The 20,554-nt window shown below is 37.4% G+C and overlaps 2 protein-coding genes across 2 annotated transcripts; one reads left to right on the top strand and one right to left on the bottom strand.

Moving 5' to 3' along the window:
* Window positions 1-4,292: 4,292 nt before the first annotated feature.
* LOC134744926 (polycomb protein Scm) lies at window positions 4,293-18,223 on the bottom strand. Its single transcript, XM_063678873.1, has 5 exons — window positions 16,977-18,223; window positions 16,406-16,700; window positions 15,536-15,748; window positions 7,752-7,976; window positions 4,293-6,237 (listed from the first exon to the last, which is right to left on the bottom strand). Exons 1-5 carry the CDS (start codon window positions 18,026-18,028, stop codon window positions 6,103-6,105), a joined length of 1,920 nt encoding a protein of 639 aa, XP_063534943.1. The 5' UTR covers window positions 18,029-18,223; the 3' UTR covers window positions 4,293-6,102.
* A 566-nt stretch (window positions 18,224-18,789) lies between these two features.
* LOC134744925 (aminoacyl tRNA synthase complex-interacting multifunctional protein 1) lies at window positions 18,790-19,992 on the top strand. The gene is made up of 3 exons (XM_063678872.1): window positions 18,790-18,954; window positions 19,082-19,570; window positions 19,642-19,992. Exons 1-3 carry the CDS (start codon window positions 18,850-18,852, stop codon window positions 19,927-19,929), a joined length of 882 nt encoding a protein of 293 aa, XP_063534942.1. The 5' UTR covers window positions 18,790-18,849; the 3' UTR covers window positions 19,930-19,992.
* The last annotated feature ends 562 nt before the right edge of the window (window positions 19,993-20,554 follow it).

The following is a 20,554-nucleotide window of genomic DNA, read 5'->3' as shown; positions in this document are numbered from 1 at the left end:
GAGAGATTAACCTAATATTATAGCTATATACTAGCTACGTAGGTTGCTCTGACATGATTACACGCCACAGTAACAAATAAAGTGTATTATGTTAGTACTTTCATACATACATATTTTAACAATAGGTATACCTAAGGTACCTATACGCATTCAAGAATTCAGGGTTCAGGGTGCATCGAATACGCACGTTTCAGAAGTGTCCATAAGCATTGAGATTATTATGTACTATAGAGAAGCTATACCAAATGCCACGTGAACAAAATGTTATAAGCGCCGTAAAATACATGGCGCTTACGCGTTTAAGTCGCGAGACTCACGCTCCGCTTCTACGGTTTGTTGTCAAAACAAAACTCATGGTCCAAAGCGCAAAATACTACATGTGTGCAGGTTCTATACGTTAGTAATAAATTAATAATAGTTCAATGTCTATAATCAATAGAGGAAACAAGAAAGAAATGAAAGAAATCTATAGATCACATTCACACTGGTTTGTATGAGACGCTCAACAAGCTATGGAAACATCTACTATCAAAAAGGTTGTTGTACTCAAACATATCTAATATGATTATATGCAATATGTAGCTACGACCATAATTATAAGCATTGCAAGATAATGTAAACGTAGACTAAAGGGGCCCACTGACTATCAGTCCGCCGGACGATATCGGCCTGTCAGTTGTTCGGAACTGTCAAATTTTTGTTCTAACTGACAGGCCGATATCGTCCGGCGGACTGATAGTCAGTGGGTCCCTTTATAATGTTTTACATGATATGCCGGGAGATAACTTCCCGTGACACAATGCTAATTAAAAACAATAACAGACTAAATTCTTCGAAAATAACTAGCTAGGTACTTCGCCTGAGCAAAGTTCAGGCTGCTTTCTACGATACCATACATATTTATCAACAATAATTATCAACTAGGTATAGTCTGTTTTTTTGTTAACTATAAAGAGTATAAAGTACTTACTACCTATATAACGCCATAATATGTCCATTATTTCCGTCTTTCAATGTAATCTGTTTGCAATCGAGTGTATGTATATTGTGTTGTGCAACATGCGACAATTGTTTCGAAAACGATTACTATACAGTAAATACAGTAATTATAATCACGGATTGGTCTAGTCTAGTTTTACTTGTAAATGCGTGGAGGGTGTGATGCAATGTGGTCTAATGGTGGAGATGGAAAGGTGGATAAACCCCATGTTATTAAAACAGCGCAAAACCAATGGAACTTTTGACTTTAGAAGACTAAAAAACGTACATTCAATTCAACCAGAATTCAGGCATTTGTTTTTTGCTGCCAGTTTAATTGGACCAAATTAAAACTGATGAAGTGATGCCCATCCCATCAGTTACGGCATCGACTTGTCACTAATTTCCGTATCAAATTTCAAACGTATCTATTTATTATACCTACCTATAATTTTTCGTAAAACTATTTTGCGGCTGTGATATTGGGGTGACTTTGGATAAAATGTGACTTTTTTAACACTTAATGTAAATAGGAAGAAAACAGCAAAAGTAATAATTTTAATGTCACCTGTGTATTTGCGGTTTGTTTTAATCGAAGTGATATTAACGGTTTATATAACGGTCGCTTTTTAGCGATAAGACCGCCTGTTGCTGCTTAGTTTTTAACCGACTTCAAGATTTCAAAAGGAGGTTATCAATTTTTTTTTAATGTTTGTTACTCCACAACTACGTCATTTCTGGACCGATTTTGAAAATTTTTTTTTTATTGTAAGTATATACATACAGATTGGTCCCGTTTTGGTCAAAACGCAGTTCTGATGATGGGATCCATGAGGAATCGAGGGAACTCCTCTTATGTTAAAGGCATACATATAGTGATTTTAGTATTTTCATCAACAAATCAAGCAATTACATTTAAAAAAGTGACACTTGATGAAGTGGAACTGCTGATGATGATCAGAACGGAACTCTTCAAAGACGCATAGTTCACGTTTGGCGATTTGTCCTCTTCGTTATGATTGGTAAGCAAGTTAGGTTTTCAAGACACATTTTTGTCAAGCTCGAATTCTGATGATGGGATCCATGAGGAATCGAGGGAACTCCTCAAATGTGAAAGGCATACATATAGTGATTTTTGTATTTTCATCAACAAATCCAGCATTTCCATTTAAAAAAGTGACATTTGATGAAGTGCAGCTGCTTATGATGATCAGAAATATCAGAATGGAACTCTTTAACGACGCATAGTTCATGTTTGGCGATTTTGTCCTCTTCGTTATGATTGGTAAGCAAGTTAGGTTTTCAAGACATATTTTTGTCAAGCTCGAGTTCTGATGATGGGATCCATGAGGAATCAAGGGAACTCCTCAAATGAGAACGGCATACATATAGTGATTTTTGTATTTTCATCAACAAATCCAGCTTTTACATAAAAAAGTGACATTTGATGAAGTGGATCTGCTGATGATGATCAGAATGGAACTCTTCAACGACACATAGTTCACGTTTGGCGATTTATTCTCTTCGTTATGGACCCAGACCCAAACTTGGACCTGGACTTTTTTTTTGAACTGCGATCCTCACATAACCGAACTGCTATCAGAAAAGTGGGTTAGGTTAGGTTAGAACTGTGACCCTAACAGAAACGAAATGCTATCAGAACATTGGGTTAGGTTAGGTTAGAACTATGACCCTTACAGAAACGAAATGCTACTAGAAACGTAGGTGGTTTTACCTCATTTTAGTTAGGCAAAAGATGCTGTCTTTTTCATTTCATTGTCTGGAGTGCACCATCAACAATAAGTAACCTTTCAACGGCATCCCCCATTGAAGTCGTTTTTTTTTCTTAAAAATTATTTATGTTAATTTGCTGTATTTAATCATGTTTCATTGTGCACAATAATAGTTATTTGTTATACAAGGGTGCAAAATTGTATTTTACCCGCGAGTGTGGAATTGAAACACGAACAAGCGAAAGGATACTATAGTTGAACCACGAGCGAAGCGAGTGGTTCTATAATAGAATCCTGAGCGTAGCGAGTGTTTAAACACACGAGAAGTAAAATACATTTGCACCCGTGTGTAACACAAAACTTTTCACCTCACTATAGCGAGGAAAGTGCAACATCCACAGGCGTTAGATCATCGTCATCACTGGAATCACTCATTTTTTTACGATATTACAACAAAAAAACTGGAAATTCTGTATTTTTAAGTGAGAAGTTTTTAAGTAAAAATGGTGTTGACAATGTTGACATTTCTGACGTATGAAATGTCAATGCTGCGTTTTGAAATTACATCGACTCAACTTGTGCGTTCAGAATTATATTTAACATCATTATTAAAAAACAATCGTTTCTTATGGAATTTTAAGGTTTATGACATAAAATCATTAAATAAAGCTAAATTTAGTATTTTTTATTAGATTCTCAAACCATTTATTTAATGACAATTAATATCGAACGCACCATTATCATGAGCGTTTTACGTTTTGTTATCTGCTTATCTGTCAAGCTACTTAAACACGATCCATCCAAGGTCAAATTACTTTCCCCACTAGTGGATAAAACGCGTTTTCCCCGCTTGTATTGAAAGATAAACGACAACTTTCCGAGCTAGTAAGGGGAAAAGAATATTATTATTATATACTTTATATATCACAATTTATTAATATGTATTTATTTTAAACGTTATTGCACAAAAACAAGTAAAAAGTACAAAGGGCGGACTTATTGCCTCGAGGAATTCTCTACCAGTCAACCACTGGGCCGAACAGAAATTTGTTAAGGTGTGTGCAGTGAACAAAAAAATGTTCCAAATTCTGCACTAAGTCTTACCGCAGCGTCTTACGTTACGTAAGCGAACAACACGCGAACGCGAAGCGAAGCGGATGGGCCGTCCAACGGCGTTCGCGTTCACAACGAGACCGCCCACGCCCACGTAGGACACTTCTATAGGTATCAAAGGATTGATTCACCCCGCGCCGCAACGTTTCGCTTCGCGTTCGCGTGTTGTTCGCCTACGTAATACGCTGCGTAGTTCGTAACGTAACACTAATATACAAGCGATTAATATATATTAAACATGAACTACACAAACATACTTTATATTTTTATTCATATAATAATAATATAGTCTGTATAAATAAATAAATATAACATATACCTACTACTGCATAGGTGCGGGGAATGGGGCGCGATGGGGAGGGGGGTCTACTAATCAGTATCTATAGCTATTCATAGTGTTCTAATAAAATTAATATTTGTTTCATGCAGGTTAATGTGATGGATAAAGTAAGTAAAATAGAAAAAATATTCGCACTTTAGATTTATTTATTTATACAATGTTGTTTTTAATTTGCTTATGTACATAAAATAATTTTACTTTCTACTGTAATAAAATATTTAAAAGAATTTGCCTCGAGATTTCATCAATTTCTATGGGTTTACATGGTGTCCTAATATATACACACAATCATAGGCAAACACCCAATACCTTGAGTTTAATGGATCATTTTATTGCTTTTCTAGTTACCTACAATATATTATGATGAGCTTTATTTATAAACCAAAATTTATATTTATAACCACCAGATTTATAAACCAAATAGGAAGTTTACTCAGTCGACACATCACGCGGATATCACAAACATATACCCATTAAAAGTATAATAAAGCAAATACCTAGAGGTATCTTAAAATAAATCGGACTTCTCCTACACTTTCGATACGCTGGGAAAATAACATTAAATTACCAAATATATATATACAACAACAGTACAGACTCCATTATATAAATTTTCGCGCTTAGTAGTTATCATGTCATGACAAAACTTAAAATATACATCACGTAATGAATAAATCAACATATTCTAATATTATTAATCATTTATCACGATAACAGATAACATGGAAATATCACATGGTGAAATATTTAAATATTAATGTTAATTACAACTTCAAAATGGCAAATTATAATTAAATATCATAGATATACAAAGCATAGCTTTAGGTATTTACTTTTACTATTTAACTACTACAGTCTCTAGCTTCGAACTCTTAGAGCGACCCTATCGTGACCGCGACGCGCAACTTGTAGTACTTAAATAGCAACAGTTTAAATTTAAAATACTATTACGACATTTATATTCTAGTAATGATATCGGGAAGGAACATAAAGTAATACAGTACAACTGGGCACTAGGTCAACATTGGAAGCGATATTATTTACCCACAATAAGAATATTGAAAAATTCTGCATTTGTATTAGTATTATTAAATCACAGCTACATTTATTGGTGTCCTTGAGCGCTTAAATGTCTTTAATTCCCGTCGTTAACATTGTGGATATCTTTAAACACACCTAAATGGTGAAAGGCACTAAGACCCTAATCTACAATAACATTTCTGTACACTGTATTTACTGAAATTGAAAATCTGCATGAAATATGATTCTGGAAAATAGCACACGCTCGACTAGCCAATAATATAACAGTTAGTATATACAATTTCAAGTACCTAAATAGTCAGAAATATTAAACATTGCAATACATCTTTTGATTATGCAAGATGAGAACTAACTACATTAAATGCATTTAATTTAACTCATTTATATACATGACTAAATAGATAAATTCACAAAATAAATGTAAATTATCCAATAAAAGAAATTACATTTTTAAAGTAATTCATTACAAATGTTTTCATCCATAAAATAACTGTCTATGGGTAAAGACCTGTACACACTTTTTGTCTGGAGATTCTACAGCAAAGAAGCTAAGAATAACCTATCAATTTATTTGTGCGATAAGGCCTTTACAGTTCATCAAGTCTTGCTTTATGTGTAACATAATTTTTGGCTGGATATATGAAACAGTAGCTCAATTAAACAAGTGTAATACCAGTGATCAATGAAAAACCCTTTAACTCTATAAATATTTCCGTCACTGTAATCTCGTAGCAGCAATATCTTTTACATCTAGACAAGATAATTTAAAATGCTGAGATTCAGGTGAAACTGAAACTTTAGGCGAAGCATTTACAGTTGAAATGCATGTAAGTACTTAATACTAATAAAAATTAGGAAACTCATAGTTTCAAACTCTAAGAGTGGCTTATTGTAATTCTAGGTGCTATAATGCCGGCGATTTTTTATTTTTGATACTAAATTACAGATTTTTAGAGCTGGGCCAAGCTTTAAACCCATATACTTCATCATCATGTCTGAATTGAGAAGTAGTAGCGCCTTTCCATCGATTTCCTGAAACCAAGGAGAATAGATAGTATAGAGGGTTATTGTCATAGTAAACTTTGTAGTCACAGTAAATTTACTGCCATCTATCGACACACAATTAAAACTAAAAAAACCAGCCAAGTGCGAGTCAACTCGCGCACGAAGGGTCCCGTACCATTACGCAAAAAAACCTGTCACCAGGCTGTATCTCATGAACCGTGATAGCTAGACAGTTGAAATTTTCACAGATGATGTATTTCTGTTGCCGCTGTAACAACAAATACTAAAAACAGAATAAAATAAATGTTTATGTGGGGCTCCCATACAACAAACGTGATTTTTTTGCCGTTTTTTGCGTAATGGTACGGAACCCTTTGTGCGCGAGTCCGACTCGCACTTGGCCGGTTTTTTCTTAGACTTCGCTTATCTTATACGTTGTTACATATACCTTTGCTGAAACAATTGAAATTATTAAGACTTAATAACTTTACACACTCGAAATCAACTACTCTACATCAAAAACCTAAGTCTGTCTGCTAGTAGTATCATATACTTACAGATACTAATAAATTAAAAATCTTTTAGTTGTCTGGCAACCTAGTGGTAAATGCCTAAACGGAGAATCCAACTCTTTCAACAGTCTCCCCTAACTTGCTCTATTTATTAGGGTTCTGTACCCGAAAGGTAAAAACGGGACCCTATTACTAAGACTCCACTGTCCGTCTGTCTGTCTGTCACCAGGCTGTATCTCATAAACCGTGATAGCTCGACGGTTGAAATTTTCACAGATGATGTATTTTTGTTGCCGCTATAACAACAAATACTAAAAAGTACGGAACCCTCGGTGGGCGAGTCCGACTAGCACTTGTCCGGTTTTTTATAATTCTGAAAACAACTAGTTGCTAGGAAGTCTAGGAAGTAAAAAATATTACGATTATTTCTATAGGTACTTTTGACCCCATATTCTATTTTAACAAAACTTACCGTGCCGCAATATTTGAAATAAATCCTTCTTAATATTTGAAGATAGGAAACTGCACTATAAAAAATCGTTTTTTTTTCACGTCACACGCATAATTTATTGTTTTAGGCATGTGGTTCGGGCGCCTGACGTAGCAAACTAAACCAACAAACGTAGTGCTGTTTTTCCTTACGTTTCGCGTTTACAATTCCGTTAGTTGCGGATAAATAACAAGATCCTATTATGGGGCAATGCCGAGGCTTTTGCATTGTAAAGCGCAGACTCGCGGTCACCACACATGACCCAATTTCACTTGTAATTAATAAGCCGCGAACCACACCGCGTAGATTCACCCAAGGCGCTTTCTGTCCAACTTATTCCTGAAATCAATTTCTATCGGAAGTATGAACTTACTTCACCGGTTCAGTGCCCAAAAAAACACGGCCACAGACACAAGAGAACGCCACTCTGGAATATTCTGCGTTACTTCACGCCAGTCGGGTACTCCGAGAGCGGACAGGTGTTGTAGGGCCCTGAAACCACCGGGACAGTGTAACGGCACATGGCACATGGCACTCACATGTTTCCGGAAGAGGTCGGCGTGCGCGGCGAGCGCGGGGTCGGCGGCGGCGATGAAGCCGATGACGTCCTCCACGGACCAGTCGGGCGGCGCCGCGCCCGCGCCCGGCGGCGGCGGCGCGCCCGCGGCCGAGGTGGTGGACGACGCCACGCCCACGCCCGACTCGCGCTCCGCCGGCACGCGCGCCAGCTTGCCGCCGCTGCTGCCCGCCGCCAAACCCCCGTCCTGCAACCCGACGCATATCAGAGGGGGGGAAGGAAGTGGCTGCCTTATTGCCAAAACAAAAATCTTAATATAGCCTGTCAAACAACTTTGTTAGTAGAAAAAGGCGAGAAAGAATACTATACTTTTTAAATTTGCCACTTTTTCTAACTGAAAAAAATGGCTAACAGACTATACAGGGTGGCTAAAAAATAAGTGCATTCCCATTGCCAGGGAGGTTTTGGGATTATACTGAGCTACTTTTACTATGGGACCAACCCTGAAATCGCCAAAAAAAAATTTGCTGCTGATTTTTTTTTTGCCTGTATAATCAACGATGAATGGTGTAGGAAAAAAGTGTAAGTTTAGTTTGGTAATAAATAATACTAATAATGTTTAGAATACACTTTACGTTTTCAGCTTCGGCAACGTCTGAGGTAATAACTGTTTAAATTTAAAACTTATTCCCACTAGTTACCACCAAGTTGTTACCAGTGGTAACTATTGGGAAAAGAAATTCCCAGTAGTTACCACCAAACGGAGTTGGTGGTAACTACAGGGATTTTTTTTCCCAGTAGTTACCATTGGTAAAATGTGGGAATTTTTTCTAGTAGTTACCACCAAAATTTTGTTAAAGTTCAAAACTAATAAAAACCGTGTAAATAGTATAGTATAAATATAGAATACTTTAATAAATAATGATATGTCGATTAATGTTCCAGTAAACTGCCTTAAAGTGATACACAGTCGGTTTTTGACTGATTTGTTTGTTCGTTCGTATAATTAATTCAAATTATAATAGGGGATATTACTGCAATGTTCTGCCACCAGAGTGCAACAGTAGCCCATTTAGTAAACCATAGAGTAACTTTAATACATACTGTGCCTTTAACAGTTTTTGACAGATTTTCAGAGATAATAAAATATGACATTGATGCACCAAGACGGTTTGTTTGCAGAGCACCTACCGGAAAACGCAAATCCGAAATTTCGCTATCTGCCTCGTGACAGAGATGTTAGATAACGAAATTTCGATTTTCTTGTTTTGTGATAGACTCTCAGATTGTGGTAGTGGCGCCCCCTGCGCAGAGTTTCGCGTAATATTCCCTATTAATAAAATAAATTTCATTTGAATGTTAATTTCTCCTTGACTACTTTAGTTTTTCCACTTGTACTGGTAAAACTGTTTTTATTATTATTTTTAATCACTTTTAATGCAGTTTACTGAAACACCAATCGACTTATAATTATTTATTAAAGTACAACAACATTACAACAATGCAATACTATTATTACATTTATTACTGTTATTTATACAATACTATTTATACTGTTTTTATGAACTCTAACAAAATGTTAGTGGTAACTACTGGGGAAAAAAACCCAGTAGTTACCACTGGTAATAACTTGGTGGTAACTAGTGGGAATAACCCAAATTTAAGTTTTAAGCCACGTTTGGTATAATTTTCAACTAAATCAAAGATGTAGACCATAGCAAATTTCATCTAATTTTTTGGGATAAAAATTATCCTAAGTCATTTCCCGGGACTCAAACTATCTCTATACCAAATTTCAACTAAATCGGTTCAGTGGTTTATTATTATTTTTTATTATTATTTAATAAGCAGGCAGGCAGTTATAGCAACTGATATGGCCTGTATCTAGTATTCATAAAGATATATAGCTATCATGAACGAGTATTAGATGTAGTGTTATGCTTGTCTAATTTATTTTTAAACTGGTTCACATTTTGTGCTGATACTACGTCTTCCGGGAGTTTGTTCCAAGCCCTTACTACTCGGTTGCTCAGAAAGTGTTTGTAAAGGTTACTGTGAGACCTATGCCTTTCTAGCTTTAAGTGATGACCTCTCAGACGATCGCTGTTGTTGCGCTTGAACATCTCTTAAAAATCCTTGAGGTCATAGTGCCCAGATAGTATTTTGTAACTCTCTATTAGGTCTCCGCGTTCTCTGCGGTGCTTTAGGGTAGTGAGTTTCAGTTCCTTTAGTCTCTCCTCATATGGCTTGTTTTTAAGTTGCCTTGGCAGTTTCGTGAAACTCCATTGGACCTTCTCCAGCATCTCAATGTCCTTGGCAAAGACACCAGACTCCAGACTTGAAACGCATACTCCAGTATGGGTCTGACATATATCTTGTATATTTTTAGCATCATATCCGGTGTTAAGGTCTTGAAAGCTTTCCTAATGAGGTAAATCATGCTTCTGGCTTTCTTAACCATTGTTGTAGTGTATTGAAATATGAGGGTACCCCTACAAAACCAGTCTGGATTTGTCAGGTACGTAAGCACATGTGCTCTCCCGAATTTCGGTGATAATATCGCGATATAATAGTGGCGACGAGGCAAATCGGTAGTAAAAGCGTGTATTAGACTGTGTTAGTGACTTTTTGTGAAGTTGTAAGTGCAAAGTGCAAAAAAATGGGTATTAAATTTGGTGAATTTGATATGGGTCATGGCTGCTGGGAAAACTACATTACAAGGTTTGAATTCTGTTTAAGTGCAAATGATATTGTGGATGACGTCAAGAAGAAGGCGAATTTGTTGGCGGTGTGTGGCTCTCAACTATTTGACTTAATAGTTTCTTTGTCATCTCCGATAAGTATAGGGGACATAACCTATAAACAAATTTTGATATTTTTGAAGGCTCATTTCCACCCCACACCTAATGAGATTGTAGAATCTTTTAAGTTTCACTCAAGAAATCAAGAAGAGGGGGAGAAGGTTAGAGATTATGTGGCAAATTTAAGGAAAATGAGTATTCATTGCAATTTTACAGACTTAGACCGAACTTTACGAGATCGGTTGGTATGTGGTATTAGGAGCAAAGAGGTTCAAAGGAAATTGTTACAATGTGAGAAGCTGACATTTACTCAAGCAACTGAGATAGCATTTTCACATGAGAGTGCCACATTTGATTCCAGTATTATTGTAGTGCCAGGACCATCTAAACCAAATGTGGAGGTAGATGAACCCATGGAAGTAAACAAAATCACTAACAAAAAGGTTGACAAACAGAATAAACCATGCTTCAGGTGTGGTAGGCAACACAGAGGAGAGTGCAGATTCCGTTGGAGTAGATGTAATGCGTGTGGCAGAACTGGACACATTGAGGCAGTCTGTCTTACAAAAAATAAACAGGATGATGGACATAAATCAAATTGTAATGGATTATATGCAAATGTAAACAATGTTAGAGAAAATAAAGTTGACCCCATTATGGTAAAGGTGTCAATTGAGGGGTCTATTATTGACATGGAAGTTGATACGGGATGTGCATTTACTCTAATTTCTGAAGTGACAGCCAGACTCATTTGGAAAGGGAAATTACCTGTATTAGAGGAAGATGATATTGCATTGACTACATGGACAGATAGCCAATTAAGAATATTGGGGAAAATTCAAGTGCAAGCTTCTTTTAAGGGTTTACAAAATAATCTTATAATGTATATAGCCAGAGGTAACGGACCCAGCCTCTTAGGGCGAAATTGGTTTCAGCCATTCGGAATACGGGTTCAAGGAGTCATGCATCTGAAAATAAACAGCGAGGAAATTAAAGGGCTCCTACAGACATATAGCGATGTTTTTCAGGAAGGTTTGGGAAAGTATAAAGGCCCATTAGTGAAGATTACACCGAGAGAAGGAGCGGTGCCCAAGTTTTTGAAAAGTAGACCCATTCCTTTTGCTTTGAGGGAAAGAGTAATTAAGGAAATAGACAGACTAGTAGAGGAAGGAGTTTTGGAGCCAATTGCACACTCCGAGTGGGCTACCCATATAGTACCAGTTCTGAAACCGAATGGTAATGTAAGGCTTTGTGGTGACTATAGGTCTACAGTAAATATGGTGACCGACACTGATACATATCCTCTGCCTACTCTAGATGAGGCTTTCACAGCCATACAGGGTGGCACGATTTTCAGCAAAATTGATTTGGAAAGGGCATACACTCAAGTTAGTGTGGACGAGGCAACAGCACAGCTATTAACAATAAATACACCGAAAGGCCTTTATAAAATGAAACGTCTAGCTTTTGGGGTTAAAGCGTGTCCAGGCATCTTTCAAAGACTAATGTCTTCCTTGCTTACAGGAATAAGGGGGATAGCTGTGTTACTAGATGATATTGTTATAAGTGGCACAGATGTTGCTGAGCATAACTCCAGGTTAGAAATGGTCTTAAAGAAATTACAAGAAGCTGGCCTAAGGGTAAACAAGGAAAAGTGTAATTTTGCAGTAAGAAGTGTGAAATTTTTAGGATTAGGTATACATCCTTGTGAAGATAAAATACATGCAATTGAGGGTACACCGGCCCCAAGTAGTGTAAAAGAGCTCCAAGCTTTCTTAGGATTGCTTAATTTTTATGATCGGTTTTTACCACACAAAGCTAATATTGCTGAACCGCTGTATAAGTTGTTAAATAAAGATGTGAAATGGCAGTGGACTATACAGCATCAGAAGGCATTTGAAAAGTTGCGCAAGATGTTGTCGAGTACTGACACTCTAGTCCATTACGATGTGAATAAAGAGATAAGGATGTCTTGTGATGCGTCACAATTTGGCTTGGGCGCTGTTTTGGAACACGTGATGAAAGATGGATCTGTCAGACCGGTTATGTTTGCTTCAAGGACCATGAATGTTCATGAGAGGAATTATGGTCAGATAGACAAAGAGGCAGCAGCTATAGTATTTGGTCTTAAGAAATTCCACCAGTTTATTAGTGGCCGGAAGATTACGATCAGAACCGATCATAAACCGTTATTGGGGTTGTTTGAACCTAAAAAACCCATTCCTAATGTCATATCTCCGAGAATGCTTCGCTGGGCCTTGCTGTTGAACTCCTATGATTACTCCATACAATATGTGGAAGGTAAAAAACTAGGAAACGCTGATGCTTTAAGCAGGTGGCCGTCCCGTGACCAGTCGTCGGAAGAAGAATACTTAGGAGTCCTGCTTATAGAAGAAACTCCGACAGACCTGGAACTGTCAGCAAATGAAGTGGCTAAACTAACAGTTAAAGATAATACACTGAGCAAAATATTATACTGGATTCGGAACGGGTGGCCTAGCAAAGTGGATGTAGAATATAAAGTGTACTGGCAGAAACGAAATGAGATGTTAGAGTATAAAAATTGTGTTTTGTGGGGTAATCGGGTAATTATACCAGTTAAAATGAGACCATATATCCTACAAGAATTACACTCCAATCATGACGGAATAGTAATAACAAAAGCCTTAGCCCGAAGTTATTTTTGGTGGCCGGCCATAGACAAAGAAATTGAGAATTTGGTTAAAAGATGCGAAACCTGTGCTGAAAACAGGAATATGCCTTCCCAAGTGAGCCATAAGTGGATAAGACCGGAGAAGGCTTGGTCACGGTTGCATGTTGATTATGCGGGCCCATTTCAAGGTAAAACATTTCTCATACTGATCGATGCTTATTCAAAATGGCCTGAAGTTAAGATTGTTCCGGATATGAGTTCATTGACATTAATAAATGTATTAAGGGATATATTTGCAGAACAAGGGTTACCAGACACCTTGGTCAGTGATAATGGCAGAAGTTTTATTTCAGATCACTTTAAAGAATTCCTATCAACAAATGGGATAAGACAAGTGTTGACACCACCTTACCATCCGGCGTCTAATGGACAGGCCGAGAGGACGGTTCAAACAGTTAAAAATAAATTGAGGAAACAGTCGACACTCCCATGGCACGTTAAATTACCTACAATACTTTATGGGTTACGTACTACACCAAATAGTACTAGCGACAAATCACCGGCGGAACTTTTGAATAATAGACGTTTCAGAACAAAGTTTGACCACTTAAATCCTCTCACTTTTAAGAATCAAGAGAAAGTGGAAGTATGCGAGGAGAATGAAAACACTGAAGTACGTTCATTTCAAACGGGACAGACAGTGTATTTCCGGAATTACAGTTCAGGACCACGCTGGTTGAAAGGAGTCATAGAGAAGAGACAAGGCATTTGTAGGTATATAATAAGATGGAATGGGAAGCTGATGAAAAGACATATTAATCAGATACAAGGTCATGGGGGAGAGGGGAGAGATATCCGCCAGAATACATCGGAAGATACTGGTCGTGAAGTTTTACAGGACACGGAGGTGAATAAAACATGTGAAGATAGTGATGAGGATGAGGATATTAATGTAAAAGTAAATGCTACTCCACCGGCCTCACAGTGGGCTGATATCATAGGGGTTTCTGGGCCTCAGGATTATACGTTTAACCAGAGCCAACAACGCATACCGCCAACCAACAAACGAACAAGATCACCTTCATCACCACAAAACATGGAAGCCAAGAGATTAGCCCTAGATGCCTATGAGAGTCTGTCAGAGTCTGATTATGAACAGACTGAAGATTCAAACCAAGACTTGTAGACGATGAACGATGATAGTTTTAGTATAAATATATATGATAGAGTGTAAGGACCTTGTAACAGACAATTGAATAGTATTAGTGAATTACCAATGAACAGTGAAACTTAGTGTTAGTGAACTATCAGTGATTAGTGAAAGTTAGTTTTAGTGAACTATCTCGAGGGGAAGGCATGTAGTGTATTGAAATATGAGGGTACCCCTACAAAACCAGTCTGGATTTGTCAGGTACGTAAGCACATGTGCTCTCCCGAATTTCGGTGATAATATCGCGATATAATAATTGTAGATATGTGCTCTTCCCACTTAAGATCTTCCGAGATCTTAACACCTAGGTCAGTTTGTTTTTACAGCCGTTAGTGGAGCGCCTTCCAAGTTGTAAGTCAGGCGGGGGTTCCGATTTCCTATATGAAGTATTGTACATTTGGCAGTATTCAGATTTATTAACCATTCTTTTGACCAGCTTGCTATTGCATCTAGATCATCTTGTAGTTGGCTGTAATCTACGAGTGGGTTAGCAAATAACTTGGTATCATCTGCAAAAGTACTAATACTGCATTTGAGGCGGCATGGAAGGTCAACCGTGTACAGTATGTAGAGCACCGGGCCTAAAACTGAACCCTGTGGTACTCCACTCTGTATCTCTCTTTGCTGTGACTTGGTCTCACCAACTCTAACTTTAAAGGTTCTATGTTGTAGGAAGGCCCATATCCATATTAATAGTTTCCCACGGATTCCCAAGTGTTCCAGTTTATGAAGTAGCCTCTCTGTGGGAACTTTGTCGAAGGCCTTTTCATAGTCAAGATAAATAACATCTGTAGGGTCCCTCTGTTTAAGCATGAAGATGAATAAAAAGCATGTATATGTTTTTACTTCAGATTGGTGTCAATGTGATAATAAATGAATTCGGCATCTATACGAAAACGATACCAAACTTGGCCTAGTAGCTTAACTGATGTAGATATCAAGATGAAGTAGAGATCCCCTTCCTTAAAAAATTACATCTAAGCTCCACTCCTTAAATCAAGCCTTGGGTCCTAAGGACCAATCCTACCAAAGGAAATCTTCGGTTCACGAAACGCCGTATTTCATTGGCTGCAAAAGCCACTAGGCATTTCAACAATAAAATATTAAACACAACTTTGTATTAGAACTTCAATTAGACTTACACTTGTAGTCCTCTTGACGGCCGTAGAAACACTCTCTGAAGGGGACTCCCCACACAACTGACAGGACCGGCCCGCAGCATCTCCAGAATCTATCTCTATCATCCCCAAGCAACAATTCAGTCCCTCGCACACAGCTTTGAGCCAATTCTTCAACTCATCAGTTGTTAGTTCCGATGGCACTTTTACTGTGTAATTCTTACTCCCTGTTGAAACCTGAAATTTAATTTTAAATGTTCCAATATCAATTAAATGGTATTAATTAACTAATGTGGTACCTTTCATTTAAAAATTTACCAATTGTACCAATTTTTATTTAAATTGACATTTAAAATGTGAATTATAGATTCTTAATATTATCTTTTTTTATTAATAAATAAAAAAAAAATATATATATATATAAATCATTAATGGTCCCATAAGTTTTAACAAAGATAGATATAACTCCGTAATAGATGGATACAGGTTTCTAAGGAAAAAACGTGCCTCGAAAATCAAGAAAATTTGATTCTCGTTCAGAGGGCGCTACTAGTTTTGGCCTACAGTCGTATAGATGGCGTTGACGGTTTCGTTTGTTATTTAACAATTTTAACGCATATCAGTGAAAGAACATGGGTCAAAATCATAAAAATAATTAATGCAAATAAAAAAAAAACATTTATCTATATTTAAATACATTCTATCGTATTTTTATAAATCTTCATTTTTAGTTTTAAAGTGTGTCGACAGATGGCAGTGAATTTACTGGGGTTACAAAATTTACTATGACAGTACCGCTCTAGTATAAGTTACTCTATGGTTTTAATAATCTGTTTTGTGTAAAGTAGCTCTCTCATGTCATGTATAATTAGTGTTACACAGAAAAATTATTACCTGTACATTATTTATATTTGAATAGCTACTAGATGCTGTAAGTATAGCCCGCGTCAACCTCTGAGGGTCAGGATGAACACTGAGCAAGTCTTTGGCTAAAGCCTCTGCAGCCCCCGAGGGCCCGGAGCCTGAGATCACACTTGGCAAGGAGCTACTGCCCCCAGAGCAGCCACTGCGGATATGCAACCTCACTGTTGCCGCAGGTGTTGATGTGATAGTAGTAGAATTACCAGCGCCAGTGGAGCCACCTTCTGGTAAGGCTGGATTTGGTATTCCACTGGTTCGGAACTTAAACCTGAAAAATGAATAAACAAGTTGGGTTATTAATGATCATCCACAGCTTATAACATTGTTTCTACTCCTGAACACAGACTTCCTACTCCTCATGATGGAATGGAGATTACATCAGAATCAAATGTTAGTAAGTGATTTTCAATAGGCTAAATATTACAAAGTTTCCAATAAGTCTTTATTTGAATATACTTTTTAGGTACTATTATCTTATCTGAATATGTGAAAGGGATTGGCTCAACACTATTCGTTGAGTTATGTTGTAATAATGTTTAAATACCTGGATGGTGTAGAAGCACTTTTCTGCCCTGGTGGCTGCAATGGATGGCCAGCCCTGGCACACCAGCCAACAGGGAATATATCTCTTGAATCATATTTACACCAGTAATCAAATGCTCCCCTCCAGCCATCAAAGTTAACATGGATTTGGTCATTTCTCACTGCCCCAATTGTTGCACAGCAAATGAGCTGCGGATTTTTTTTATCTACTGCTTCTAGCTTCTGTCCAACTACAAATAGATTAGACTTGGGAGTTGGAGGCTCAGGTTGAAACACCTTTGCTGGGGCCATCTCTGCCCCATTCAGTGTTTTGAGCAAAAACATTGGCCAGCTGCTTGCGTTCATTCGAAAACCTAGAGGAGGTTGTAGCATGCCTTCATTTTTCTCACAATGTCCAATTGGGTGTATGTCGCCCGCATCCACAAGCCGCCAGAAGTCGTTCTTGTTGTCGCTGCCGTCGAGCCGCAGCCGCAGCCGCGGCCCGAGCACGCCGACTACACTCGCGATACACGTCGATGTTAAGTTGCGCGGATCCAGAGCCTCCAGCTTCATATTGATTTTGAAATCATTATCAGGTGGCACTGGTGCTTGTTTGAAACATTCCTGCGGCGCAGCCGTACTATTGGTCTCTTTCATATATTCCGTCCAATCGAAAGTCTGGTAAATATCATAGAAAGTTCCAGTTGTATTGTTATTAGAATGATTTTCGGAGCCGTTGGCTCCGTTACCAGAGTGAGGAGAGGTCGTTCGTTTTTCATTTTTCTTTTGATATTTATTTAAACAGTACGTAGAACAAAAGTTCTTACTGTTTGAGGGAGCATTACCTCGAATAACCGTATCGCAATGAAGGCAGGCACCTTTGCTATACGCTTGCCTGAATTCTGATAGACACGTTTCCGAACAAAACTCTTTTTTACTGTTTTCTGTCGGCCAAACGTACTTGAGTGGCGTCTTACTTTCAGCGCACCAAGTGCAGGTGCGTTTCGGTGGTCTTCCAGGTCCACGTATTTTGCCGGGAGCTGGCCCCGATGAGCCAACTGTATTGTTTGACATCGTTACGCGATATGATTCTCAATACATTATCGCACATTCGCAGCTTTACAATATATCACTAATCACATGATATCAATGCTTGCCACTGAAAAACACTGTAATAAGGAGAAATCACTATTTCGCTCAAATAAACAGATACTATTTATGACGCCGTTCTACAAACGGCCATGATAGATCTTTTTTAAGCGTTGCCAGAAAAAAAATACAATCGCACATACAGAACTTTTTATCATTTTTCATGCCATGTTCATGTTATTTATATTCGTGCAATGATAACTTATGACTTCGTTCTCTTTATTTATTGCAATTATGTAACACTATTTTTATATCTATCAATTAATCATTGGCTCGTATATTTAGCGGAACTTGTGCGTTAATTAATCCTTAGCTCACATTACGGCAAGAAAAATTATTCTTCTACTATAAAAGTTCCCACCAGGAGATAAAAAATCATAATAATTATATTTTATACATTTCTGAGCTTTGCCAAACTGAATTTATATTTCGTTTTTATCAATCTGCGCTGGCACCTCTGTTGTGTAAATGTAGGGCGTTCGCAGCTTCGCGCGGCCGCGTAGTCTGGCTGGAGCGGGCTTAACTTAAAATCGTACTATTAGTGTTGCCAGCCACACAAAATCGGTAAACATCTACAATTTAAAAAATTAGACCGCAGAAAAAGCTTTACTATTTGAGACATCGCTAAACACGCTATCGCATACTAGCTATAAAATAAATGTCAAACTGCGAACTTAATGACGTGCTGAAGTTTTATTTTCTAGGTTAGGAAAATAAATCGGGAAACTCAATTTGCGAATTTATACATGATAAACTTATTTTTCAGGCGCAACATGTCGCAAAACATAGTCTCTAAAATATTAAACAATGCTGAAACAGCAGAAAAGCGCCTTGCCGAGCTAAAGTCAAAGGTATTGCAGACAAATTAAATCTATCAATACTGATTCTATTTCCAGCTCTATTCTTAACAGATTTAGAATTCAGTTAATTAATATCTAGTAACTATATCAAATATTGACCAAGTATGTATCGTTTTAGCTTGAAGAAATAAAGAAGATCAAAGTTGAAGAAAAAATTAGGGAACTTACTCAAGAAAATGGTATTCTATCCGCAAAGGTAGAAAGAACCAAACTTGAGCTTATTAGACTTGAAACATTGAATGGTAAAAAACAAATTCCATTACCAAATCGAGCAACTTCGACAGTAAAAGTTGATAACTTACCAGTGCAACCTGAAAGTGAGCCAGCACCAAAAAAAGAGAAAAAAGAAAAGGACACTTCTAAAAAAGCTAAACCAAGTGCGGCTCCAGCTGCTGATAGTCCAGTTACTGTTGGCAAGCTAGATTTTCGAATTGGCAAAATCGTTGAAATCAATAAGCACCCTGATGCAGATTCATTGTATGTTGAACAAATTGACTGTGGGGAAGCGAAGCCTCGAACTGTTGTGTCTGGACTTGTAAACCATGTTCCCATTAATGAAATGCAAGACAGGATTGTAATGGTATTATGCAATTTAAAACCAGTCAAGGTAAGAGAAGTTTTATAAAGCAAAAACATGACAGGGATGTTTGTAGTTTAATGAAATATATTTTTTTTTAGATGAGAGGTGTAACTTCGGAAGCAATGGTAATGTGCGCTTCATCACCTGAAAAGGTGGAAGTTCTGATCCCACCGAGTGGAGCTGTGCCCGGGGATCTGGTTTCATGTGAGGGCTATCCAAGAGAGCCTGAAGCTCAGTTGAACCCCAAGAAGAAAATCTTTGAAACATGTGCACCAGACCTTAAAACTAATGCAGATAAAGTTGCCTGTTATAAAGGAACACCCCTTCTAGTTCCTGGGAAAGGACCAGTTACTGCTGCCACTCTCAAAGATGTACATGTTAAATAGCTGTTTATTTATTGTGTCTGCTTATATTAAGTTTACTGTTCAAATAAAACATGAACAAGCATATATGGTTATCTAATTATTTGTAAAAGGAACTGCAGCCCACTGCACACCAGACACTAAAATTGGCTCTATCTAGCCCATTTCACCTTTCACCCTGTAACTTGTGGCTCACGCAAGATATAATCATTACACACCTATCCCTAATTAGTACTATTCAAGAACGAGCTGTCCCATGCCATCTCATGCTTATTGTCATTAAGTAAACTATTCAAACTTGAATCATACTGAACTATGAAGATCAAAAAGTTTTTTCTTTCACATTGAGATGAGAGACAGTCCACTATTTTGCATTATCAAAATAACTTGGAATGCTAGTTTTGTATTTGATGAACTGATATTGGTATAATAAATAAGAATAAAATAAATAAAACAAAATGTAAGCAATGTCAACAATAATATATTACATATCTAATTGAATATGAGTTGTCCTATAAGCTATAAGTAACAATTTACGGCATTTTAGATGTCAAAAAATAGACAATTGAGGTGTAACATTAACACGATCTCATAATGACTTCATCGTTTTTGCTTACAGAATTAATCCTTAACTGTAGTTATCTGGTAA

Source organism: Cydia strobilella, chromosome 10 (assembly GCF_947568885.1).
Source record: "Cydia strobilella chromosome 10, ilCydStro3.1, whole genome shotgun sequence".
In the NCBI taxonomy this organism is placed as follows: Eukaryota; Metazoa; Arthropoda; class Insecta; order Lepidoptera; family Tortricidae; genus Cydia; species Cydia strobilella.
Note: the sequence above shows the minus strand (reverse complement) of the source record. Positions and strands in the feature narration are given on the sequence as shown.

Coding starts and splice junctions, on each gene's coding strand:
- LOC134744925 (XM_063678872.1), top strand. CDS start 18,850: ATGATAAACTTATTTTTCAGGCGCAACATGTCGCAAAACATAGTCTCT. Junction 18,955..19,081: donor TTGCCGAGCTAAAGTCAAAG/GTATTGCAGACA, acceptor GTATCGTTTTAG/CTTGAAGAAATAAAGAAGAT. Junction 19,571..19,641: donor GCAATTTAAAACCAGTCAAG/GTAAGAGAAGTT, acceptor ATTTTTTTTTAG/ATGAGAGGTGTAACTTCGGA.
- LOC134744926 (XM_063678873.1), bottom strand. CDS start 18,028: ATGTCAAACAATACAGTTGGCTCATCGGGGCCAGCTCCCGGCAAAATA. Junction 16,701..16,976: donor AGTGCTTCTACACCATCCAG/GTATTTAAACAT, acceptor TTCATTTTTCAG/GTTTAAGTTCCGAACCAGTG. Junction 7,977..15,535: donor CCGTCAAGAGGACTACAAGT/GTAAGTCTAATT, acceptor GTCGGGTTGCAG/GACGGGGGTTTGGCGGCGGG.